Source organism: Brachyhypopomus gauderio, chromosome 1 (genome assembly GCF_052324685.1).
Source record: "Brachyhypopomus gauderio isolate BG-103 chromosome 1, BGAUD_0.2, whole genome shotgun sequence".
Lineage (NCBI taxonomy): Eukaryota > Metazoa > Chordata > Actinopteri > Gymnotiformes > Hypopomidae > Brachyhypopomus > Brachyhypopomus gauderio.
This window is the reverse complement of record NC_135211.1, coordinates 33,595,743-33,622,781: the sequence shown is the minus strand read 5'-3', so window position 1 is coordinate 33,622,781 and position 27,039 is coordinate 33,595,743. Positions and strand designations below refer to the sequence as shown.

Here is a 27,039-nt window from a genome sequence, read left to right as displayed (position 1 = left end):
AACAATTAACAAGTGATATATTGTCCCACCCTATTGTGTCGTACCTCCTCCAATAAAATAGTGCACGTACAAACAAACCAACACACACACACACACACACACACACACTCACACACACACACACACACACACACACGTACAAACGTCTGCACAATAGCCGCCAGCAGCAGGCAAACAGAGCCACTTCACTCCACAATGAAGATTCATTCACAGCTCCGTCCACGTCTGGACCTCTCAGCCCATTTATTGGGCCTGGTCCTCTGAACTCGGCCAGATTCTTCACATAGTGCCAGTTCAGATTACAGCAGATGACACAACAAAGAGGGAGAAATGCACCAGCACAACAACAGAAACATTGAAGAAAACAAGAACAAGAACCCCAGCAGGGGGCAGTTCAAACACCAAAGGGGTACAGCCTCTAAACTTACAGCATGTAGCAAGGCTCCATGTGCTCTTATATAAGCAAATAACCATTTGGAACCCAAATTACACTCTGATAATTTAAGTAGGTATAGAAAAATAAGAGCATTTTAATTTTTTTTTTTGGCTATGCACTTGAAGGGAGGATTTTTTTTTTGGAATGTTAAGTTCAGCAGTGGGTTACGATAGTAACTATGGCTTGTGGAGCAGGCTGACAGACACAGGATCTTACATTACGACATTACAGTCACCAACATCAACCACGACAAAAACAGCTCACAGACTTGCTTACGCACCACATAAACAAATCCTGGAGAAACGACAACGCTCAACGGCCCTGTCAAAGGCCACCGTCTCCTGTCATGCTACCTCTGTGCTTGTTTACAGCACGGGCAATGAAACGTGGTAAAATCTGGGAGGGGCCATCACTGATGTGGGGGGGACTGATGTTGTGGGGGGCTTTTACACTGGTGGTTTGAAAAAAAAATACAAGTGAAAACTCACTAAGCAGTGGAGGTCACGGGTACCATGGCACGACAGAGCAGCTCAGAGAGGGCGAGAGAGAGAGAGAGAGGAGAGAGAGAGAGAGAGAGGGAGAGAGGGAGAGAGAGAGTAAGAGAGAGAGAGGGAGGGCGAGAGAGATCTACACACAACAGCTGCCTGGCAGTCACTCAAGAGCAGCTTAAGGCTCTCTCGCCGCTCTGAGAGGCTCTGACAATTCCAGCATGGGCGCGCCCTCCTTATTACACTCCTTATTACCCTCCTTAGAACAGCAGACGTCGGTGGGGGCGGGGGAGGGGAGGGGTTACGGGTCAACCCGGCCGAGATTGCAGTCGTCCACATCCCCCCCACCCCCCGCAGTCATTCCAGCCTTCATGCCGATGCAGCAAGGCGGGCCCGGATTCAGCCACTAGGTGGCGAACCGATCCCACGAATGAGAGGCAGGGTTCTGGAGTAGTGCACAACCAGGCAGCAGGGAGCCAATCTCCACACATGAAATGCAGTCGCATATTTGAAAGATGGCCATAGCAAAGAGTGCGGTGCTGGGATGGGTCTGAACCAAAGACACAAGCCGGTATCCCATCATCTGCCCCGCTAGCAGAGTGCGTGAGTACAAAAGGATCACTAGGAAAAAGACCGGTTAGAAACATTCCACCACCGCTCACTTTTATCAGGGCATAATGCAGCCATAGCACGTTATCTGTGGACAAAAAAAGCTATTTTCAGTTGCTGCTTTCTCCTTTGTTCACCATCTCCTGCTTTTACGGTGTTACAAAAGGCCTGGCAGAGGGAGAGGAAGTCCGTCACGGCCCAGGCTGCCTCTGCATGACCCCCCGACAGCTTTCTAAGAGCCCACAGACACTGACGAGTCACATCAAGTCACCGTGTGCTAAAGGCAACAAGCAAAGCCAGTGTGGGAAGAGAACTAATCTTTCATTTAGTGCCAAGTCCTGTTTTCACCCCTAGACTCAATTACGACAAACTTCCCTCCTCTAATCCCAGCCCTTGCTTATGGGTGTGACTGAAGGGCACGCCCCTCCCCCAATTGGTGCACGCTCCTCCCCCAAACCAATCACATTGGAGAGTGTAGCACAGCAGCGTCATCTCACCTGACAGGTGTATTTATTACAGTCCTCTGGGAATCTGTGCAAGGGGCAGCGGGAGGATGTTCCATCCTGCTGATTCACAAGCACCGATCGACCCCAACCACGCCACGCCACGCCACCCCACGCCACGCCACGCCACGCCACGCCACGCCACGCCACGTCACACCACGACCTCCTCGCTAAATCAGCTGGGTGCGGCGAATGAAGATAAGTGCTAATTTGTATGGGGCAGCGCCCATGCCGATCCCGGGAGACGCACGTCCCGTGCCGCTAATAAGCCGCCAGGCGTAGCAGATTAAAGCACAGTGCGTCCGCCATCTGGGTAGCATTCTGCACCGGCCCCAGAGATCCACAGCGGTGTGCTAGTTAAAATGCATCTTCAGCCCTCAGTGAAGAGACGCGAGCTGGCTTCTGTCCAACGGACTGACGAGGGGCTAAGAGTTCAGCGTTTCCTTCTGTGTGTGTGTGTGTGTGTGTGTGTGTGTGTGCACGTGTGTGCAATGCTTTTACTTTTCCATGTGCAGACATGAAGCCACCGGTCAGACGATACATCTTGGATCACGCTGGGCTGTTACAACCTATTCTTCAAATGGCAGATATAAAAGTGACATACTGCTTAATATGCAGTCAGTACATGGGCATGAAACCGAACCGCTGCATGTAAACCCAATACTCCGAGACGTGTCGCGAAATTCGATAGTCAGATTTCATTAGCATGAGCGCTAACACTCATGTCACTGCTGACACCTGGCATTAGCTGACACGGTGTTGTCGGAGATTATAAAGTGGGCCAGCGTGACTTCATGGGAGGTTCAAGGAAAATGTCATCCATCTGTGTCTTCGGCAAATACTGCCCTCACTGCGGCTTCATAGCGAGACCCCCAGACCCAAACCGGCTGAAGGGCTTAAGTCGCGCCTAGCCAGACGCCTCGTGCCCCTGGTGCCTTAGGGGCTGTATTGGACCATGGCCTCAGGTTCGTAGGTCTAGTATCACAATGACCAACAGATGCCACAGCAAGGCTTTGCTGACCTTTACCTTGATCCTAAGCACACATGGCTTTTTTTCACAACTATATTCAGTGTATACAACTGTATGAATATATGAATACAAAACTTGTTATTGTGTAGTATGTATGCATTTTAAAACCCAAAACATGTAAACGTGCTAACATGCTAACGTACGGGTAAATATTCTCGAGCTGTAATCCAGTAAGCCTAAACCAGTAATGATTTCATTCCCAGCCAAGAACAGGTTAGAGAAATGCTGATCCTAATGAATTAATAAATACATTCCTTTAACACCACATGAACAGGTACTCAGTGACAGACTCAGAGCAGCTTCTCAAATTGGGCTACAGGCTCAGGTGACAGAGTTCACTACTGACTGCTGTCACCTGTTTTATCCAAAGCCGGTAGGCGAAGGAACACCGTATTGATACCAAAAAGGTCAAAGAAGGCTTTGGCTCATGATGAGTGACATACATGACACTGACACATGACAGTGACTCATGATGAGTGACATACATGACACTGACACATGACAGTGACTCGCTTAAAACGTTCAGGCAAAAGCAGTTAGCATGCGGCCAAAGATTCGGGCTAGTTCGAGACTAAATGGAAATTACAATGAAGAATTAGTGTACATAGTGTAATGTGTTTCTGAGAATAGGGTTGATGTGTTTTTGGGAGTCCAGCCCACGAAGGAATTAGATGAATCTGGCTCTCTCACAGGGTTGCACTTTGCATTGAATGAGTGTGTGTGTGTGTGTGTGTGTGTGTGTGTGTGTGTGTGTGTGTGTGTGAGGCCGGGAGATCCACATCAGCCAGGACCTTCTCTCTTGGCTGAGTTGATATACACACATGAATTCACTCCCAGCTGAGCCGTAGTCATTCTTCGCCCGCGAGCCTCATGGCACGATCACGCGCACATCCAGCGTGCAGACAGCACCACGAGAACCTCCAGCTCTCATAAGCCCCGCCCACCCCCTCCCCCGGCACCTCCTGTAATTAATTGGCCGCTTAATGTGTGTTTATACCACGCGAGCTCATGCAGCCTGTGGCCACTCTGGGAACGAGCGGAGACAGACAGATAAATCATCGCTCCACACATCTGTCCCCTCATGCATACCCATCCATCCCTCCACACTCTCTCTCTCCCTCTTCCCTTCCCTCCATCTCTCTTCCGCCCTCCGAGACCAAACTCCAGCTCTTCTTTCAGAACCCCCCCCCCCCCCCCCCCCCCCCCCCCGGCTGCAGCAAGTTTATACCGAGCATTTGCATCCGCTGCTGGGGCGATGACCACGAGGGTCACGGCATGAACTTTATGGCATTAGGGATGCGCAGCCTATCTGCGTCCGACCACGGCCTGTTGCAGTACGCCGCTCTTTCGTTCTGATTCAGGATCAGTTTCCCCTGTCCAAATCTAGGCCCAAGCCATTAGAGACCTGACATGGGGTCCGAATAAAAGCGTAACACCCAGCAGCATCTTCAAGCTACTTTACATGAACTCACAATGTAAAACCACGATTAGTTCCAGGCTAACGGCCCTTAACTACACACTTCTGAGGCGTCAAGCACAGATGAAAGGCAGAAGTAAGCGACCACAGAGAAAATAGCAGGGATGCTCCTTTCAAGGAGACTGCGTCCCCTGCGTCACTAAGGCATAAACAATAGGTGGTCTGCGGCATCGTTCTTAGAATCCGCGTTATAAATAGTGGGCAGGAATACAGAGCATGTTGGTGCTGTTCAAACGTGAATATAAATAGCCATAGTTCCGGTGTTGCTACCCCAACTTCAGAGTACAGCACTTAAATGAAAGGACATTTTGATCATTATGCTAATGCCACCGGGGACGTTAGAAATGCTAAGAACATGCTATTCATAAAATGCTTTACGTCTTTTTAACACTCGGGTTTAGTCGGTGTGAGGAATGACACCTGTGTCCCTGAGGAAGCCTCTATCCGTCACACAGCGTATCCTGGGCCGCAAGACCCTCACAGACGTTTGTGCGAGGCTGTGACAGCCCCTATCGCCAAGGTGGCACGCTCACTAAACGAGCAGCGATTAACACACTTCCATGCGTGGGGGTCCGTCTCCGTGGTGACGGAGACGGGTGGAACAGCCACAGGATGCCCGTGTAGTGGCCTTGATCACCATTCACTAGTGGTGACTGGTCACTAGCCATAACTGTAGTTCTGTGTTTTACACCGTATCAGACGTCTGTGCAGTGCTATATACATCTGGAGCTGCGATCTGCCCCAGGGGCCATGGGACTGCGTCATTGGGGGGGGTTGTTGCGAGGCTGAGCGTTGGATAGGTGCTTTCTGCCCTTGGTGTTTGGCCACAAGCCTTCCCAGGGCAGCCGGGCACTTGAGCACTGAGAGCAGGAGTTCTCTCTGTCAGCACTGACCTTCGGACACCTCGTCTACCCACAGAGAATCCCAAGAAAATGGTGTGAGAATCCGTATTAGTTTCTGTTTCCCCAGTCGGGAGGGGCCGGGGGCCGGGGGTTCAGCGGGTGGGTGGAGGTCGAACATGAGTTCCGCTCCCTGAGGAGACACACACTCTACAGCCTTTAAGTGGTCCTCATGAGCAGAGCGTCAGTGAGACACCAGGAGGGCAATGTTTAAGACACATGTCAGCGAGGAAGCAGAAGTCTCACAAACACACATCTGTTCTCTCTCTCACTCACACACACATACACACACACACACAAACAGCTGCCATGGAGTGGCTGGGTCACTCTGGACAGCCAGCTAGCACCGCACTGTAAACACCAGTGTCAGAACAGCCATATACAGTTACCATTCTCCTCTCTGCTCGGGCGACGAAGGCCGCCAGCTCCGCCCTGACGGGTGGAGCAGCCGCCGGCACTTTGTTCTGCTCGTAAAACAAGTGTCGAGCGCAAGCTCGGGCCGCAAGAGTAAAAATGGCAAAAGCAGGAAAATGGCTTCCTTAACTGAGATGAAACGAGCCCCATCATTTACACTTGCTGCAAGCGAAGCCAAACGCGTTTCCCACCAGGACGCTGCTCCATCAGATCTGGGCCGCGGAGGAAGGGGGGGGGGGGGGGGGGGGGGCATGGCATGGCAGACGGGGCTGTGGTCCATCCGTGCCCCGCCGTCTCGCCCCCACCCCCACCGCGACCGCGCTTACGATCAATTATTTAAAAGGGCACGGTGCGATGCCCCAGCTGTCCGGCCGCCTCGTTACGGGGCTGATATTGTCTTACGGGGCCCCCGCCACCTCTGCCCGACAGCTGGGGGGGAGCTGTCCTCGCACGAGAAGGAGAGAAGGCGGCCCGGCGGCCTGAAGCCGCACACGGTGCGGCTCGGTCACGCTCCCCTGCCAGACCTAACAGCATGTAAACAGGCACGTCAACCCGCCTCCAGCTGTTATCAGACTCAGGGGCTTAGGAGTGTTAGGAGTGTTAAGAGTGGAGGTGGGGTGGGGGGGAAGGTTGCATTGCGCAGTGGATGAATGTCGAGGGTCTGAGCTGGACACGCCACACCTGGTGACATTTAGTACAGCTCTGCACTCTAAGAAACGAGCCCCCGAAGACTCAGGTACTCAGGGTGAAACCTCAGTGATGCATGTGCCTTCTGAGCCTTGTGATTCTAAGCAGACGTTTTGAACTAGTGAAGGTCCTGCACTCACCAGGACTCATAACTTTGTTTGGGTCATTTTATACAAAACTTTATTCTCAAAAGGGAGGTCTTAAAAAGTATGGGGAGGGCTGTTGATGAGGCAAATATCCTTCAGATGTGTCCAGCGATAATCTTGATTGAATTGTCACTTTGTTGGTGTAAAATTAAATTAAACCTGAGTAGGCTAAGTCATTGTTGGGACAGCAAGATCTGACTACATTCAGTCCCCTTCGTTAAAAAATGTGCTCAAACAGTTGTGATTATCATAACATAATTAAATAAAAGGAAAAAATAAATAAAAGAAAATGCTCAATGTCGGAAACACAAGTTCATAACACAAACTCTCAGCAGTTTATATTAATTTATGGATTATTTTTATTTAATGGATCTAAATCTCTTGTGAGATTTAAAACAACGGATATAAACCTTTCAGGCTTGAAACATGAATAAGACTGAATGGAATGTCACCTGCTCATTCACAGAGGACATTATACTAGTGTTTATGGAGATGAAGCAGGTCAGACTCGCTCGGTGGCTAACTTGGGAGCTAACGGCTTAGTTCCTAACTTCATCATTTTCCGTGAACTACACCATTAAGCAAATCTATTTTTATAAAAATGATTCATGAAGCCTCCATAAAGGCTTTTTCCGACTCTTCAGAGGGAGCGCTCCTAATTTTGGTACATCCATCTTTGGGCCTGCCCCCACGAGCATTCAGTAGTCGACTCACAGACGAGGGTGTCTCAAGGGTTAAAGCCAGAATGCCAGGCCGTGACAGAGGGGACCGTCTCTTTGGAAAAGGCCACGGCACTGTCAGGCATGCCGGCATCTCTTTGTCTCACTCGTAACGTCTCTGTCAAGCGAGTGTCAGACTGTAGATCACACCGGCGTTCAATCGTGCCGCCGCTCCGGGGGAAGGCCGCGACCTTCTCTCTCTTGTTGTCACCTGAAACGCCGTCTCCCGAAGAGGGGGGGGGGGGGGGGGGGGGCTCCGGGGACGCCCGAGGACATGGCCAGAGGGCGTCCCGCTTGACGGCTGACTGAGACGGGCCAATTCCCACGGCAAAGTATTGACATCCATTAGGCGCCCACACGGCGGACCTCGTGTGAGCGCTGCTGCGCTCCTTCTGTAGCGCTCAATCTTCATTACCCCTCTGACTCCACTATAATTAGCCCCTAGAACGCTAATTACATGCGCAACTGCAATTAGCGATTCCATTATGCCCCTAATACATTATGTAGCACGTTCTCCAATATTGGAAAAATACAGTAGCGAAGCATATGCAGTACAATTACAACGTTATTCCCGCCATCAGGCATTCTGGGATGGTGTGGAATCCTGTTTAGCTTTATGGGAGAAATAAAACATATGGATCTCCAGCACATAATTTATCGGCCTTATGTCTGTTTCTGGATGAGCTGAGTTGTACCGTGTATTAACTGAGCATGGTGGGAACCTAAAATTCATTCATGCATTTCATTACACAATGGCGTGAATGGTTACAAACACCGGGGTGTGTATGCGGGAGTGCGCGCAGGCCGTGGATCTCGCAGGCCTGCAGAATGACCGAGCGCTCGCGTCCGCGTCCTCGTAGCCTTGTAATGGTAAAAGTGGTGTTTACAACACGTGGGGTGATGGAGGAAGGGGTGGAGACTTGCTTTAGTGACATATGAATAAGGGGACAGCCGGCGCGAGTGCCTTGCATATGAAAGTCTTGCAGCGGTCATCTTGAAACGTGGCTCGTGTGCTTGGTAAGGGGGAGAGCAGGGTTCTGTCTAGGGACCGGATTGGGCCTGGAGTTTGTAATGAATGGCCTTGGGTTGCACCGTGCATAGATTTTGTTCAATAACTGTTTACAATGCGGGAAACCCTTTTGGGAGCAAAAGGCACGTGTTAAGTGTTGAGCTCACAGTTAAAGCAACAGCGCTGCATGTTATTACCAAAAGGAACGAATTGAAGTGAAGCAGGAGTCTCTGTCGAGGTTAAAATCGGCAGGCTCGCATGGCGAGGCCATCTTCCACCCCCAACCTTTTAGTCCAGCAGGTGATCCAGCAGCGTTCAGTGTTGTGCACACGCAGGAGCACATGGACACGTGCCTGGCACTGAGCACACGTCCATACCGAACACACGTGTGCGAACACAAGCACGTGCAGGTGAACGCACACCCGGCACGGAAGCGGTGAACGCCGGCGCACCTTGGTGGGAAATAAAATGAGAACATGTTCCGCATCTTGTTTTGGCTCAGGGACAAACACACCGCTGATACCACATGCAGGCTGTACAAGGCATTTTTCTCCCTGCTCCTAATGAGACGCGCCAGGAAACCATCCAGCGGCAGGGTGTTACTATGGACGTCTGTGACCTTTAACATGACTCAGGCTGCAGGAGGGAATGCGTACGCATACGCACGCACATACAAACACATACAGGCATGCACACACACACACACACACATACACACATACACACATACACACACACACCATAACGCCACAGACTAGCTACACAGGTGGATGGGTGCTAAAACTAACAGCTGGCAGTTGGTGGTAAAAATTCACTAGTCCTCTACATCGCCCTCTATTAGGCCCTGCAGCCAAAACAAAACAACGCAACAAAAGCAAGACTGCAGGAAATGGTGAAACAGCCAGTGAAACAGTCAGTGAAACAGCCAGTGAAACAGCCAGTGAAACAGCCAGTGAAACAGCCAGTGAAACAGCGTTAAAGACACTGATGAATTTCAATGCCGCAGGAAAGGACAGAAATTCTCAGCCCCGCCTCAATCCCCTTCCCCCTCCTTCCTGTATTATCTCTGTCGCATGCTCCTCACAACTCCGTCTCAGTCCTCCGTAATGACATCTCCCCTGGTCCAACACTGTACTATTTGAATTAAACTCAAAGCAAACCTCCACTCATCCACATACCTTCTCCTGGCGTAATTAACACGGGCATTCGAGCGAACAGTGGGGTTTTTTTCTTCATTCTCGATGTGCTCTGATGTAACAGTAATGGGATTGGGTTATTATGCTCCATAACTGACGCGCGGGGGTTATTAATTAAAAGTCAACGTGGCGGGGTCAACCCCCTTGGCCGCTCCAGGGCGAATGCTCGAGGACCGCTTCTACGGAAGCTGTGAACGAGACGTAGCCATTGCGGCTCCAGGTTCGGGAAAGGGCGTGGTTTTAGTTGTCAGAGTAACAGTGGCAGGAAGCAACAGGCCTTTTCTGATTGGCTCTTGGCTTTTTTCCCATTCTGCTTGGAGGCCAACAAGAGGACAGAGCCGGGGTATCTATGTGGTGCCGGCGGGTGGAGGCCGCGTGGTGTAGCGCTGGTGCGAGACGCTAAGTGGGGGGGGCGGGGGAGCGTGAAGTGTGGCCGGCATCGGCCAGACCCTTGGCGAGGAGGCCCAGGATAATGATCAGTGTCGTCTTGCTCCTGAAATAGCGTCCAAGACTGCAGTGAGACACCGCTCTGGTCAACAACGCCCCCGCACCCCCAACCCCCGCCTCGCTCGACACCCCCATGTCCATGTGACTTGTCACCAGCCAAAAATAACCGAAACCGCAGTACCTCCCTGGTCACCAACAAGCAATGCAGCCATGAAAGAAATCATGTTAATAGAGCCAAGTTATGTATTCTGCAACGAAACAACATTGACACTAATTTAAATTGCAGGCTATACAGAACTTGCTCTTTCCACTTTCCCAACGGGCACAGCGATCTGGAAACCGCTATGAATGTTAGCATGTTCCCATGCGGGCCGATGGCACCAAGAGCTTAATGAACTCATGGTGCCTTCCAGAAAACCATTACAACAGAGCAGTTGGACCTTAAACAGTCTCCTCCTGTAGCTTTGGCCAATTAAAGAAGGCTCATTTGGGTAAAGCTGACAATATCTTAAGATTCCCCAGGAAAAGGTCATGGGGCCATTAGCTAGCACTTCCTCGCTGTTCCCACAAGGTCAGAACACTGCAAGGATTCTGTTGGATGAAGCGTGCCTCTGAAATTCAACTCAAGCAAGAAAACCATCTCCAAAGGCCTCAAGCCCTACGGGCTCTCCAATTAAGTTTGGAGGCGGGGGAACGGAAGGAGCTCTGCAGTCATTGGAGGTAACGCCGCAGTGGCTGGCAGAGATAAAAGCTCAAAACGTGGTCCAGATGTCCAAGGTGTTGTGTGTCTCTCTGACCCTCCCAGAGGGCAGAAAGATCCTGGGCCCTTCTATGAGTGGTGCTCTGCAGTCGACACCAACCCGGGCAATGAATATCCCTCCAGCCAGTTAGATAAGCTCACTGTTCCCCTCCCCTGTTCTTACCTGTCCTCTTCGGGGGAGTGTTCTCCAGTAGCAAAGGCCCTACTTGGCACATCCAAGGGGTGTGACGGTCAGACCCATTTGCGCATGTAGAAAAAAAGCCAATGACAGTAGGCGCTGAGTTAGAGTCAACAGGTGCTCGGCCGCAGCGAAGGTTCCTAGCGTCGCAACCAATTACTCAGCACTGACGGGGATGCAAAGCAGAACAGGCTGAGATCCTTTTGACCTCTACACTGAATTGTGCTGATCTGTGAATAGGTGCTTCCAAATGTACTCTGAGCAATTGGAAGCATTGAATCAAAAGACAGTAAGAGGTGTCGAGTTGGTTAACTTGGAGTTAACATTAACCAAGTTAGTTGTACTGTACTGAAAATACTGAATTGGAATTTTGTTGAGCAACAAAAAGGAACAACCAAATATCCAACAAGTCCTGAAATTCATGAGTTTGCCTACAGGAAGGTTAAATTAAGTCACTTGGCCCCCGCAGCTGGAAACACTGATCACGCTACTTTAGAAACATGGCATAAAATCCATATTGAAATACTATCTGTTTTTCCAATACATTTGCCCCCATTTGGCCACAGACACTAAATCACCTTTAGGACAGCTCCCTGCTGGGATTGGCCACGTGTTCTGTCAGTCACACTCTTGAAGTCTGACCCAGGCCATTCAGGCAGGAGATTCATTGTCAAGCTATTAGCATTCCCACGGGGACAAAGCCCAAACAGAGACCCTCCACAGCTTCCGTTCAAGCCGCCTCCATCTCTCTCTCAACGCGCTGACAAACACACTCACTCGGAGAGCAAAAACGCTGGCAGTTTCTCTCTCCCTATCTCGCTCTCTCTCTCTCCATCAGCCGTTGCCTGGCTACTGCTGGAGTCACACGCACTCTGACCTCGGCTTGACGGCCCCTGCTGACTCACCCTTCTGCCGTCCTTTCCCTGGACGCCTGGATTACCGGCCACCCCGGCTTCTCCCTGCGGAGCAAAGGAACACATTTAGAAGAAAAATGCATTGGTATTGGCTGTTCCACTCTGCCCATGAATGGTGTCTTCACAGTCATCGTTATTATATTGTATCTGATGACACAATCCATTGATTATTTTGTTACCACTCTAATAAAAGTGTTGGACATTCAGTGAGCCACTGATGTGTTAGTTAAGAAGGGTATAGTTACAACCTTAAATCTACACTACAGTTAAAACATTTAAGTACAGCTAATTTAAGTATTTTTGTTCAGAATTAACAGTATTTTTGTTGGTAAGGTTTTTTTCATGCAGGTATAAAAACAACCAAGTATCAAAGTGATGTTTCGAAAATTTCAAAATTGCTTGAGTGCTTCAAAACAGCCACCAGTTGTCTTAACAACCGCATCAATCATGAGGCACTGGGTTAACAAGTCTCAGCGTGAAACCAGCCATCCTGTTTTCCCAAAATTTCAGCTAAAATAAGCTTAGAACTGAAATTCTCTTACTTCAGTTAAGTTTACAGGACATCTGTCTATTTTAATCTTTTTTTATGCTGAAAATCAAATGTAAAGCCACTTTTACAAAGTTTACATGTCACATTAACATAATAGTTATTCTTTGCGTCATGGGAACAGTCCGTGCGTTCATTACACTGGCTCCAACAGTTGCTGCACATCCATCCTTTACTGACGCTTTGTGGAACGGACAGCAAACGCGCTGCGGAAAATCCGATCAAAGGATTTGATTGTATGCGGCGGGAAGCCGAGGGCGAACGTCGCCGATCGAGGGCCAGGTTCTCTCCACGCCCGCTCCCTAATCACACCAACAAGCCAAACAATGCTTCGTCCCTTCCAGCAGCGCCGTACGAGTGAAGGCAATGTCTCTAAATTGCTCGGTTGTAGCCGGGGCAGTTTACAGTGTGTTGCTTGTTAAATGGTGGGTGACAGACCTTCATGCCACATGGCCTGGATGGGGGTGGGTTGGAGGGGACATGCGAATGGAAATAAAACACAAGACAGTCAGAAGTCTCGGCTTCCTTTGTGCTGTTAACACTTACCTTTTCGCCAGCGATTCCTGGGGGCCCCTGTGAAGAACAAATTCGCTTTGAATTCTCTGGGCACACGTCTGACGTGCAAATTTCTAAATACACATTACACTGAGTCACGCGAGGGTCTATGGAATTCAAACTCTAGTTGAGTGCAGGAGTGTTTATGATTTATGGTGCCAGTGTAGGCATTTCACTTGGCAAATGTTACATGGCCACTGGAAAGGACGAGACTCACTTACCCGATCTCCCTTCGGGCCTTCCCTTACAGTCTGGAATGAGGACAAGATCAGACGTGTGAGGTCAAATGGAAATTTGAAAGTTGTTGACAATCAACAGAGATCACTTTCAGAGAAATGCTTTCAGAGGTAAAAGATGGAGACAGAGAGAATGCAAAAATGTATGGGACCATGCGTGCTCTCCTTGACAGGCTCACAAGGACCCAGCATCTTGAATTTCGTGTGTTATTTACTATACCCACTATCATGTTCCTCAGGAACTCATGAACTTGACATTGACCTTCTGTGATCTCCTACCCTGATGTCTGCAGTCCAGCATGGTCAATACTCCGCCTGGACCAGCATCACTTATAATCCCACTTATGTCCAACCACATATATTTTTTCCCAAAATGCCACCGCCTGCCTGCCGTAGCCCAGGGGAGGATGGCTTCCCCTGTTCAGTCCTGCTTTCTCAAAAGTGTCTATGTTAAAGAGCACTGAAGCCAGCTGAACCGAAGGAGTAGCATTCTCTCCTTTAGGCATATTCACAGCCACATGCTTGCACCACACACACACACACACACACACACACACACACACACACACACACACGAAGAATGCCCTTTCCAATTGTGAGGGGTGTCACCTTTCATAAATACTAACACTTCTCGGGAACAGCTGTAAAAATAGCTGCTTGCCACATGTGTGAACGCAGGCTTAGTGTGGCACACCCCTGGTCAAAACCATGCACGCACAACCATGCCGCCATACGTAAGGATTATGAGAACGGTGTATTGATTAATTCAGCTCGGTCCTGGTTGCCACTATTTTGAGGCTCGCTGTGAGGAACTGTGTGTGCAAGAGCAAAAAAGCATTCAGAACGGGCGCCCGAATCACAGGCATCTTGGCACACCCTCATCAATGTAAAATTACCGTGAGTGAGCGTTCGTCCCACCGTGACATGATTACAATGGGTTTAGTAACTGTTCCAGTGGTTAATGAAGGTGGTGGCACCACACACACACACACACACACATCGCCCCACTGCTTGATTAGAAATGGCACTCCTTGCTAACAGATGAAACGCAGGCTAATTAGCTAGCCACCCGCGGTACATTTGTAATCTCCTGTGCCTGTGGACTCCCCCTGGCAGAGGATGTCCCCCCGGAGACTAACTCCACGCATCTCCCTTGCTGTCCCCGGCTCCCTGAGGTGCTTCTGGAATTTGGAGACAAGTACGCAAAAGGCACTGCACCAACCGACGTGTTCTCCAAGCAGCGGAGGGGCCTCTTGGGAAAAATCACACTCACAGACGATCGAGGCCCAAGCAGACGGTTCAGGGATAATTTTTTTTACAGTCCTCCATCCCAGGTGTGTGACCAGTTCTCACTGCCTAGGGGGTGGCGTAGCAACGGGGTCCCTCCTCCTCCTCGTCCCACCCAGCGTTTGCCTCGCTGTTGCCGGATGAGGTTATCGTTAAGGGATTACCTGCTCACGAGTGCTGGCTCCCCAGCTGTGCCAACCAGATGTCCTTAAACCACCTCTCCACCACTTGAACACAAGTGTGCCCCCCCCCCCCCCCAAAACACACAAACCAAAGGGTCACACGTATCGAACGACTCACAGAGCACACGCTGATCTCGGATCAGTTTTCAGCTCCACGTCTTAATGAGTATGACAGCACTGTCGCTGGATCAGAACTTACGCTCTCAACATAAGTGGGCGCTCAGGCTGAACATTCAGGCATGCAATAAAGCAGTCAGCCTGTTAGTTTAACCCCTTCCAGCTATAGTGTACTGTATCACGTAAATCAGATCATTCAGGCAGTACCTTTCATGCTTCCATTCCATGTGGAATGCGTGGAAAAGCAGTGTCAGTCATTATGAGGGGTGATTTAACGTCAAGTCACTAAACGTTTTACCGAACGGTGAAAGGGATACTTACAGTGAGCCCTGGTTGCCCCGGGAGACCTGTATCACCCTGCAAGAGAGAAAAGTCATGAGTTTCAGGTGCTGCAGCGGGGACATGGTGAAAGACGAGGCCGAGGAGGCTCAGCAGTGCGGAAAGTCGCAGGACGCTCACTGGCGCTTCTGACACTACGTTCCAGATCTTTCCCGCACTTTCAATGGACATTCTTTCTGCGAGTTATTACAAAAATGGCTGGCGGATATTTCTGGAACTTCTGCGTGCCGAGGAACTGGAGGGCACCCCCCTTGTAAAACTCAAAGGTCAAAGGAGTGAAATATCACCTGAAGAGCAAAGCACAGACCCCCCAATCCCCCCCCCCCCCCCCCCCCCCCCCCCCAGGCCGGCACGAGCATCAGGGTCCTGGGGGGGAGGGGAAGTGACTCACACGCCTTTGTCCCATCGTGATGTGTAAGGGTCCTTCATGGACGCCAGGCCCAATTCGTGGGCCGTAGAAACCCCCTAACGTGAGCAGACATGTCGGAGAAGATGCGGCTTTGAAGAAACGCCGCTCTGCAGTGCCCCGCCGAAGACAGCAGCTGGAAAGGTGCCGGGATCAAAGCCGTCGTTAGGCGCGTTAGCCCTCAGCAACGTCAGACCTCCGCCTGCCGCTTCGTTTGAAAGCTGACGAACCGCTGCGCTTGGGCCGCCGGTGTCCAATTACTTACGACCTGCGTCTCAGCCTGGAGGTTTGTAATAGGTGCCAAACCGAGTGGAAATGCCACAGGCTACTAGCCAGTCTCGGTATGAGAACTAAACGAAGTCAAACATCATCACCAAAGCAGCGTCCAGCAGCTGGAGTTTTTTTTTCACGACGTCCGTGTTTGTCGGCGCTCAGCTCGTCTCCGGGACGCACCTCGCCTTAAGCCAGCCTTTTGATGGAGAATTCAGAAACTCATTACTTTCTGGGCCAGGAGCATGATGGGTAATGGGTGACAGTCAGATTTAATCCACACAATGCCCCCACCCCCCACCACCCGATCTATGACCAGAAAGTGAGATGAAATAACTGGCGAGCCTCTGGCAGTAACGAAGAAGGGCTCGTTAGAAGTGGCTCGTTAGAAGTGGGCCGAGGCATGGCTTGTCCGCAATTAGGCTCGATCCCGGTGCCTCATCAGAACAACAACAACAACAACAAAAAACAATAAGCTCAACAGGAGAGAGCTCTGAAAATAACTAATTAGATACATCAGGGAGATAAATGTGGTAAATGATACCCGAGTCCTGCGTTTATGTGTGTGTGTGTGTGTGTTAGGATAGAATATCATTGTTTCGGTGTACTTCAATTTTTAGAAGGGACTGATGGATTTCATTCAGATCTCTATTGTGTGACAGGTTCATTAATAAACCCAGCCATGGAAGAGCAGAACCGGGCATTCTGTCCTCCATTCAGGTTCTAGCTCTCTTTTCAAGGCAACACTGAATAGCCAGAAGTTATAGCCAATCTTCAGAAACACTGAAACACTGCAATACTGAAATATTTCTATTTCTTAAGCCCTGAAATCAATCCTTTACAGTGGTTTCTGGGCGTAAATGATGTCATGCTGTGGACTGACAGAAGATTCTAGAACGTGGCCTCAATCACGGAGGGTCCGTTCTACAAATGGCATCAATTGTGTGACAATTACGTCCACTTTCCTTATTGAAAAGTCAACCAATTAGAAACTAAAGATGAAGCATGCACAATGTACCTAGATCCGAGGAGAATACAAAATCTAATGTGACTGGGTACTGTGAGGTTTATGCCAAAGATATGTGCATGCACTCTGTCCTATGCATAATGATATGTTCTACGCATAATGTTTTATGCATAATGTGACGTTTTAAGCATAATGAGACTTTCTACACATAATGAGATGTGCCACAGTAATATGAAGTGTTCTATTCGACATGTGGTCAATTGTGGTCTTCGGTTAGAAAAACTGCACACTCAGATGTTGGGCAGAGAGCATACAACCAGAGCATGTGCTCGTACTGTATTTGTGAGTGCGTGTATGTGCGTGTGTGTGTGCACGGGCAGTCACGTACCTTATCACCTTTGGGTCCAGGTGAGCCCTCGGTCCCGGGGTCCCCTTTCAAACCCTGAGCAGGAAATGAGACATGTAGTGTCAGCAGAATGAACGGCCTCTGTATAATTCATACGTCCGACTTCTGGCGGAGCAGCAGAAAGGATCTTCTTTTCCACACTTTTCCCAGTTGCCTTGGGACTTAGGAAAGTATACATAATGTGACATTTTCAGCACCAACATGTTCAGCATTTTGCAGAGGTTATTATCCACAGCTCCTTATCTCTCTCTCCGTATGACAGCACATGTGCTCTCTGGGACTGACGGTGCTCGGCTGCACCAGCCACTTTCTCCTTCCTGCTCCAGCCGCTGTAGCATCACTACAGCACGGTTTTTCCTGACCTGGTCCACACCTGGTCCCAGGACCCACCAGCTGGTCCATGTTTTTGCTCGGACCCAGTTTCCAGTACCCCTCTCACAGGTTTTTGCTGCCCTGAAAGATTGGTGTCGCCATTGCTTGGTTCATGTGTGCTGGAGTTCGGGCTGGAGCAAAAACGTGGATCGGCTGATTTGCTCCAAGGAACGGTTTGGGAAATACCCTAAAGCAGAAATGTTGGTTAAATACTGGAGTTGGGCAGAGTGCCTTCTTTTACAACAGCTATAACAACACTGTGCAAAGTGTTTGTAGTAAAATTTCAACAATAGTTGGACTGGATGCTGTTGTGAGTACAGCCTGCATCCCTGAAGGGGAACTAGACCCTATGACATCAAGCTTTCGATTTGTGCCAAATTAAAAGACTAATTAATCATCTGGTCATAACCCAGTCACAGATTACTTCAAAAACTGTAACAGATGAGGGTTAAAATCGTACAGGTTAGCTCAAGCTTAAATGGCCATGGTATACTACTCTGAACGTGTTAAGCCTATCAAATCCTGCAATGGTATTGTTGACAGATGTGCTGTTAGGAGATAGCATGCCATGTACCTATCTCTGCCCAACCAGGCCTTAAAAACTACATCCACACCCTCGCCACACCCCCAAGTCCCATACACACGCACACACACACACACACACACACACACACACACACACACACACACACACACACACACACACACACACACACACCCCACACACACACACCCCCCCCCCCCCCCACACACACACACACACACACACACACACACACACACACACACACACACACGCTTTCTCCCCCTGATCCTCTTTGGTCACAGGCAGGATTAGGAGTCTCCATCACCTCAGCCACAAACACAGGCGGGACGTGATCGGAGATGGAAGGGCCACGGGCAAAGTCGAGGTGCTCTCAGCAGCGTGGTGTGAGAAATAAGGAGACGGGCGAGAAAGAGCTCGGGGGGAGGGGGTTAAAATGGAGGGAAGGAAGAAAGAGCTTCGTGGCTACGAAGGCTGATGGATGAGTCCTGACGCGCATCGACAGACCAAACGTACTGTGGCCCTTGTTAGGTGTGACACATGGAGCCAGCCAGACAGAGAACGAGAGAGAGGTCTTTAGAATAAGTCAGAGGGTAAGAATCGGAATGGACTCCGAACAGTCGTTTGTCTTAGTTAAGCGTTTGACTGAGAAGGCGATTACCGCTGAATTATACGGGCCGCAGACGAGCGGCTAGACGGCCGCTGGGCCCTGTCTCGGAGTTCGCGGGCAGACATGCGGGACTAATTCACTATTACAATTCGGAGAACTTGTCAGAGATGGACGGGTCGGCCGAAGATCTCTCGGAAAGCGGCGTGTGGAAGAGAGCAGCCGCATCGCCGGTGACAACAGCTCACGGCCATGACCTTCGCTCTGTTTATGAACCCAGGATGGTGAGCTCAGGTGATGCTGGATTTGGAGTCTTGTCCTCATCCCAAAGCAACTTCCATGTTGATATGACAGAATATAACAAAATGTCAGTATTTATCAACTGTGTGTATTGCAAACACGGATAATTAGGACCTGCACAAAACACTTTTCCCCATGCAGAACAGATCCTGCAGATCTTGCACCTACACTCAGGAATTATTTTCACTTCCTGAGTCCTGCCTGGTGGCTTGAATTACACAGGCATTGGCGGATCAATAAAAAACATAAGAGTGAAATTTGCTTGCGGATGACTGATTATTTCGTTAACACCCTTAGCCGGCTCTTAACGTATGATGCTGCATTCCAGGCAGTCGATATTTACGAGGCACTTCATAAACAGGAGAGGTCTAGCTTGACTTACGGTTATGTTCTTGAGCTCTCAGAGACGTTTCATTATGCCTTCTGTCCAAAAAGATTGCTGCTTTGTTCACGCTCCTTGTTTCACAAACTCCCTCTTGTATGTCTGGGTACGCTGGTGCAGTGTTAACTTCTCCTGTGAGAAGTTCATTCATCAGTGGGAACGAATCGCTCCCGAAGGATTCCCGTTTCCCATAATGCTCGGTTTCACACTGCCAGAGATCAAATGGCACTGCGGAAAAGCCGTCGATTTCCAGGTTTGCAGTCGGTCGCTGAAACAAAGTGGAAGGAAGAACGCTGCAGATGTGGGCTGATCTCAGAAGAAACTCGGAGTGACTGGGTGGCAATCGCTCCCAAGGCAGCCAATGAGTCATCAAATCTCTGTATGATCAGACTGGGCCCACAGCAGACAAAACGAGTAAACCACCCATGGAACAGTGATTTACCACTACGTCTTAATTGGGATTCATGCACTGGGAAGATGTAGGGCAGGGTGAAGAAGACTCTGGTTGAGGTTGGATGAAGGCTGCTTTTAAATGATGAATGCTGTTGATCATCTGTGAGAGCCCCTGCTTGGTGGTGTCTAATGACCCCTTTAGGGACAGCGCGGCTGGTCGCCATGTCGGGCCACCTCCCTGGGATCACTTCGGTTAAGTCGGTCTGGCGTGGCTCCATCCTTCAGGGAAATCCCTCGCTCGTAGGCCGGTCTGACCTCGGCGAGACCTCGGCGGGACCCCAGGGAAGCAAGTGCGGGAAGGCTGGCGATATCGTTAGCCTCTTTCCCTGCTCAGGGCGTTGTGGCTGGAGGGGAGGGTTTGAGCGGAGGGTTCAACGGGAGGACTCTCTTACTGTCTCTCTTCCTGAGAAACTGTCTCCATCTCTCTCTGTCTCTCTGCTCTACAGCAGCACAGGTCACAGCGCTGTAGGGAACTTGGCCCAATCGTCTGCTAATTATGCACTGGAGAATGCAGCCTGCTGCTTACAGAGCAACAACGCTGTTTCACATCTCACTGAAGATCTGGGTGACCACACACACACACACACACACACACAAAGTCATCTTCCCTTGTTCTTTGATGGTTTCTAACCAGCACAAAACATATACTGTATGGGCAAATTTAAAACTCACTCACAATAAATTCACTTCACTCCACAAGCTTTAGGGTTCAATGATGAAAAAGATGAAGAAAGTGTTAAGAAAGAGTCTGTGTGCCCAGAAGGTGTGTTGGTATGTTGAACATCTGCAGAGCTCCGTGGAAGAAGATCCAGCAGAGTAACAGAGATGTGTCAGCTGATGTCTCGCGGATGCCAATGAAGTCACACCAGGAAGTGCTTTTCATGGCTTTCCACTTGCTCAGCCTTTTGTGCAGATGTTTGTGGCCCAAGAAGACGCCAGCCACGACAAATTCAACCTGGCACCGTGGGGCCACAGTCCAAAGGCACCAAATGCAAGACACACCAAGGACCCATGATGGCACTCTTCCTTTCTGTAAGCTCAAGTGAAGGGTAGATAAAAACATTGCAAGGCTTGATATAGAACCAAATACCTTCAGCGAGGAAGTGGAAAACCTTCTTGTGTAACTGAATATGGTGGTATGCGTTTGGGTGTGAGGGCTCCCATTGCTGAGCTGAGGACAGAAGGTCCCACCTAATCTTTACGACTACCCAGAAAGCCTTTCCTTCAAGGACTTTTAACATGCTTCTTTTTTGCTAGCTAAAAATTAGCATCTGGTTTACTAGTCAAGGCTAGCACGACTAACACATAACAACAGTGCGAAGCCGATTGTAGTGATGTCGGACTTCGCACGCCATTCGGTGCCTTCTATAGTAACTACAATGGTGGCTGACTATTTCCAAACGAGACGTTCTACACTGGGCTTGTGGTGAATGCTTTGTCTGCTAGACGTGCCCCTGTGCTCGAGCCAATGTGCTGCCTTCACGTTTGCAGGACATTTGCCCAGGACGAGCATAAATCACGTCTGAAACGCCACTTAAGAGATGGAGTGCCGCAAAGTGTCGTCTGAATCCCCCGGCGGTCGCCAAGGCAATAGCGGAAAGCCTGGAATACGTGGCAAGGAAAGCCAGTGGTCTGTGCATCCTATGCACCTTTTTATAGCTCCTGACATGTACACTGAAGTCATGCAGGCGTTAGCTGAAGATGGCCGATTCCTGCCACGAACACAGCAACATGACTAGAGGTCTAGTCTTATCTTCCCTTGCTGCTCTAAGACACCACGTTCAAGAATCAGGCAGATACAGAGGCAGACAACGGTCAACAGGCCTCAAAGCAGCCACCCCTTACTCCTAAGGACAACACACTGTTGAAAACAGGACACCTGAGCCCCACAAGGATGCACACACTGAGAATTCCCCCGTGGGCTTTAGAGATCAAGTATCAACTTTAAAAGACATCAGATTACAAGCTTGGTGTAAACACTGAATAAGAATTTGGGTCCATTTCAAATGATGTCCGTCCTGAACCTGATTCTGAATACATTTAGTCGAGACATCAAAAGTAAGATATCTTACATTCAGTCCAGGTGTTCCCATGGGACCAGTCTCTCCTGCAGCTCCCTTTTCACCCTGGGAAGAACATGGAATAAAAATACATTAGACAAAGAGAGACACTGAGAGAGACCCTGAGACAGACACTGATACAGACACTTTGTTTTTCTTAAAGGGGGTCCATAATTTAAATCAATCAGAGCTTGGATCAATACACTGCAGCATGGAGACATTTTAAAGAAAAATTGGATGTTCCATCCTCACACAACAGGATCATACACATCAAAAGCATGAAAAGATTATACTGGTATATTGGTGAGTATACTGGTGAGCATTACTGCTCTTCACCCAGCACTTACAACAGCACCTAACTGAAATTCATGCCAAATTAACTTGAGTGTTGCATGACATCATGACAATATCCATTGTTAGCAGAATATAATATGTGAGGAACCGTATTACATAAATCCCGCATTAACCCTGCTTTTCAGTACAGAAATAATTCCAAGCTACTTAACATCCAATTTACCAACCACGAACAAAATTAAAAGCTTTTTCAGACAAGAGTGTTAAATACCAGCTAGCTAATTGCTAACTTAATTTAGTTTTGCTATGAGCAGGCAAGTGAACTCCATGAGCAGTGACCTTTGACTTCTGGAGCACTCTGTGCCAATACTGCATCAGTGGTTTTAAAAATTGAATCACTGCTGATTTCACCATCTCATGGAAATACATCTACAACTTGTGTCAGCTCTCTTGTTTCAGTGTATATGGTGACAATGGTTATGTTCTATTCAGATCGCTTGCAGTGATGTGAGCAGCATTATATTTAATGAAACTAACCCGTTCAAGGGGAGCGTAAACCTCTTAACGCCATACATACAGAGCATTTCATCCTAAAATTGGGCAGTCTCAGAAGGAAAGCAATATCAATAAATGCAGTAGTAATAAAGTGTTGAAATGTGCTATTGCAGTTTGCTGGTTTAGCTCATAAAGTGCTGTATTTTAGTGCAAAGTTATACTGTTGAAGTTTTATGGACACATACAGGAATTAAGCTTTATGTGTTTTGGTGTCTTGTTGATCACATTTGAGTATCATGTTTCATTTCATTTAATAAGGATTAAACTTAATTGTAAAAAAATGGCAGGGCTAGAAGGATAATGCAATCCATTAAACTTGTCTTGATGAAAATCACCCAGACAGGTCATCTCAAGCGTTCCCATGTTTAACAGTGTGCGACCAAATGAAAGGGTCTTGGCTTTTTCCTTATCTTCAGTGGCACTGTCAATCATCTTCATGAAATGTCCATTCATTATGGTGGAGGAGAGCTCTGCTCTGACCCAGTGGCAACGTGAAAGTAGTCTTTGTGTGCTGCGTCTGATATTACCCACCCACGCCATGACACGGTTACGGACCGCCTTCCCAAACCCGACGGCTTTCGGCCGGCGTGTCCCGTCGACCTACGCAAGAGGTGCCGCTCAACCAACATCACGCTCGTTTCCATCGCAAAGCGCACGTTACAGACTCAACGGCGGCGGGAAGCCTAAATCTCCGCAGGTTCCTCAGTGATCACTCGAAGCCACTTGCGCAGAAGCACATGACCTCAGCGTGGGTCTGATTACAGCTGAGGGTCCATGAGAGGGGCAGCTCGGTTACGAAGGCGTGAAGTCATTAAAAGCCCCTGAGCACATTTAGCGTGAGGAGGGATATAAATTAAGTATGCCCTATTCTGTGAATCACTTAAGCATGCCAGTCTGATTATATCCAAAGTAATATTTGTCACCCAGTGGAATAAATTAAATTACAGACAAGTGGTAAAAGAGAGAAAGGGGACTCTCCAATAACGGAGAACTGCAGGTGACAACTGTGTAATTCCACATAAAAAGCCCTGATTCATTATTCTAAACACTAACACCTCTGTGAGTTAGAAGCTTGTAAAATCTGAACATCACTGCCTGAAATGATGTTTTGTGGCACTCCAAAACCAGATCCATAACATCTTGGCCCAAATAGTTCTTACATGCTAAAAAATCACATGATGACAAACTATGATGGCACAGCTTTCAAGTTGACGGCATCTCCTGCAAATCCCTCAAATAAAATACCAAAGAAAGTACATTTAGAAAATTACACCCAGCTCATTACAATGAAAGGACAAATATCCCAAACCCTTTTCTCTCCTAAAGCACGGGTAGCATTCCTGAACATTCCCACTACAGCATAGAGGATACCGTGCTGGCATCATGCCTTTTGAAAATAAACATTTTTAAACAAAGGAAGAAAAAATGAATTTTTCATCAGCCTTCATTAAACGTATACCCCGGGGAATGTCAAAGCTTCCTGTAATGATAAAACAAACATCAGTGTGTTTCATTTTATTTGGCATTAATTATGAAATTTCCCATAGCCAGTGGTTAAGACGTGATTATGGTTGTTTTTGTTTTGTTTTTTTAAACAGTCTAAAAACCCAGCAGTGTTTTTAAACATGTCCTGGTCCTCAGGGGCGACATACGTTTTCCTGCTCTAAGCATTTAAACCTCATGGTAATTAGAGTTGAGACAGGTGTGGAAAAGGAGGACTGGGGACGTAGCACTAAAAAACTTTCCGGCCAAACAGGCTGTGCCAAAATCGCAGCTGTACACCTAAACACTGGCACGGGGCAGGATGCAGCCCTCCAATTGGTTCATTTAACATGTCAGTTTTGCAAGTAGCTCACCCTCCAGTCCAGTCTATATACCATGGTGTCTGTTTCCCATTTTCACGTGTGAGGTCTGCTATCTGTGAGCCGCTCTCTGACAGTGTGTTTGCAAAACACACTTAATTGATCCTGATTAGCAATAACAATATGCTAGCGAGCTTGTGTTGTTTAGCACACTGCTACAATTATTGCCCAACTCCCTGTTACAACCTCCATAACACCCCCCCCCCCCCCCATACCCCTCTGCTCCCTGCTCTCCACCTCCAAGTGAACGCCTTGTTCTTTCTGTCCCAGTCGCACGATCCCTGATTGCTGGGAGATGATCATGAGCAGGGTGTTCTTAATTAAGGCACTCTAAACTGCCCATCTGCTTCAGGATTCGCCAACGAACAAATGAATATGCATGTGCATCGTCTGCATGGCTCGTATCGCTAGCGGAGCTGGGAGACGAGTCGAGCTGCTGCTCACGGCCTCTGCAGACGCGACGGCCACGGCGGCCGACGGCAGCTGTTTAATGTCAGAGCTGCGAGAGCGTGCCGTGTCACTGTATTTGTCTTCACAATGAGACCCATACATCACTGTCTGCATCACAAAAGCGCCCGGAGCACAAATCACGACGCTGCCCGCCCACTACGGCGAAACGTGATATTCAATGGCGGGCGACGAAAAGCTTTTTCTGCCGAGTGCCACAAACGTCCACAGGCCATGTCTGTGACAGACCCGGGTATGGCCGCCACGACAGGGAGGCGGGCTTTACTGAGAGGCAGGGCCTAGTTCTCAGGAGTGTGTTTCTCTTTAGCGGGGTCCGTTCAAAAGTCCTCACTGGTCCCCGTTACGCACATTTGGACCATCTGCGCCACACTCTCCGTACGGCCCGGTCTCACCCTGTAATGACTATAAGGGAAGAGTAAAACGGACCGACCCGAAAGAGAGTCAGCAGGAAACGCTGGGGTTTGTGCAGGGATGTGTGTGATTATAGGCAAGGCATGCAAGACATGGTGCATTTACAGATGGGCCCAGTGAGCCCGTCCCTGTCAGACCAGGACACCCTCACCCCTATCCCAAAGGCCCAGTGAGTCCGTCCCTGTCAGACCAGGACACCCACACCCCTGTCCCAAGGGCCCAGTGAGTCCGTCCCTGTCAGACCAGGACACCCTCACCCCTGTCCCAAGGGCCCAGTGAGTCCGTCCCTGTCAGACCAGGACACCCTCACCCCTGTCCCAAGGGCCCAGTGAGTCCGTCCCTGTCAGACCAGGACACCCTCACCCCTGTCCCAAGGGCCCAGTGAGCCCGTCCCTGTCAGACCAGGACACCCTCACCCCTGTCCCAAGGGCCCAGTGAGTCCGTCCCTGTCAGACCAGGACACCCACACCCCTATCCCAAAGGCCCAGTGAGTCCGTCCCTGTCAGACCAGGACACCCACACCCCTGTCCCAAGGGCCCAGTGAGTCCGTCCCTGTCAGACCAGGACACCCTCACCCCTGTCCCAAAGGCCCAGTGAGTCCGTCCCTGTCAGACCAGGACACCCACACCCCTGTCCCAAGGGCCCAGTGAGTCCGTCCCTGTCAGACCAGGACACCCTCACCCCTGTCCCAAGGTGTCATTTCTCACAGGTGTAGTTCCATCTTGCTGAAACCACATTGCATTGTGACTCATATAAAAATAAGCCTGCATGCAAACCTCCTTCTTTGCATTATCAGACGTCTGGCTGAAATGATCCCTGAACACCTGAGCACGGGGCCCCTGTTATCCATTACGGTATATTGTGGCATACTGTGCCTTCGCACAAAGAAGTCATAGCAGGTTCAATCTGAAAGTATAGCACTCCAAACGCGGTAAATCTCGGATTAAGGGCAGAGTTGTCCCCCAACGACCCTCTTCCTTGTTTAAAGCCCCATACATCCTCAGGCCACCTCCATGCTTGGCTGCATTATTTCACACAGACCCCACCCACCCTCACCCTCCAATCCCCTTTAGAACAAAGCAACATAAAAGTTTCTGCCAGCGTGTTATGATTTAAGCAGTGCTCCCGAAGCTTCCGACAGATTAATGTATGTGTCACAGAAAGGAGCTGTCTCGTAAAATTCCAACTTCGCCGGTTGCCAGGCAGAGGAGACCGCTCTGATGGTTCACAGTTGGACTTAAAAAAAATGAACAATAAGAAAAAAGACAGAGAGAAGAAAGAAAAAGCTTTTGGGGTCCTTGATGGAATTTGGAAGTCGGTTGTTGGCGCACTCGGCGAGGTACAGTGTCATAAGTTTGTCAAGCTGAGTACGTATTTTTCCCAAGCTATTTCAGGGTGCAACAGAATCCATTTGATAGATTTCAAAATATTATTTGGGGGCTGTGGGGATGTGCTGGAGCTCGTGGGACATTTACCAAACATGTAGCGCGCATACGAGGAACCATCT

General features: G+C 49.2%; 1 protein-coding gene across 3 annotated transcripts in view; it reads right to left on the bottom strand.

Moving 5' to 3' along the window:
• LOC143518300 (uncharacterized) overlaps positions 1-27,039 on the bottom strand; it is a 98,474-nt gene that overhangs the window by 54,470 nt on the left and 16,965 nt on the right. For all 3 annotated transcript variants that reach the window (XR_013132158.1, XM_077010748.1, XM_077010753.1), the window contains 6 exons: positions 21,955-22,008; positions 17,207-17,260; positions 15,158-15,193; positions 13,236-13,265; positions 13,006-13,032; positions 11,904-11,957 (listed from right to left, as the gene is read on the bottom strand). Coding sequence is in view for 2 of the 3 variants with exons in the window: in XM_077010748.1 (XP_076866863.1) it covers positions 11,904-11,957; positions 13,006-13,032; positions 13,236-13,265; positions 15,158-15,193; positions 17,207-17,260; positions 21,955-22,008 (255 nt within the window). In the remaining variant the exon portion in view is untranslated. The remainder of the gene's footprint in view (positions 1-11,903; positions 11,958-13,005; positions 13,033-13,235; positions 13,266-15,157; positions 15,194-17,206; positions 17,261-21,954; positions 22,009-27,039) is intronic.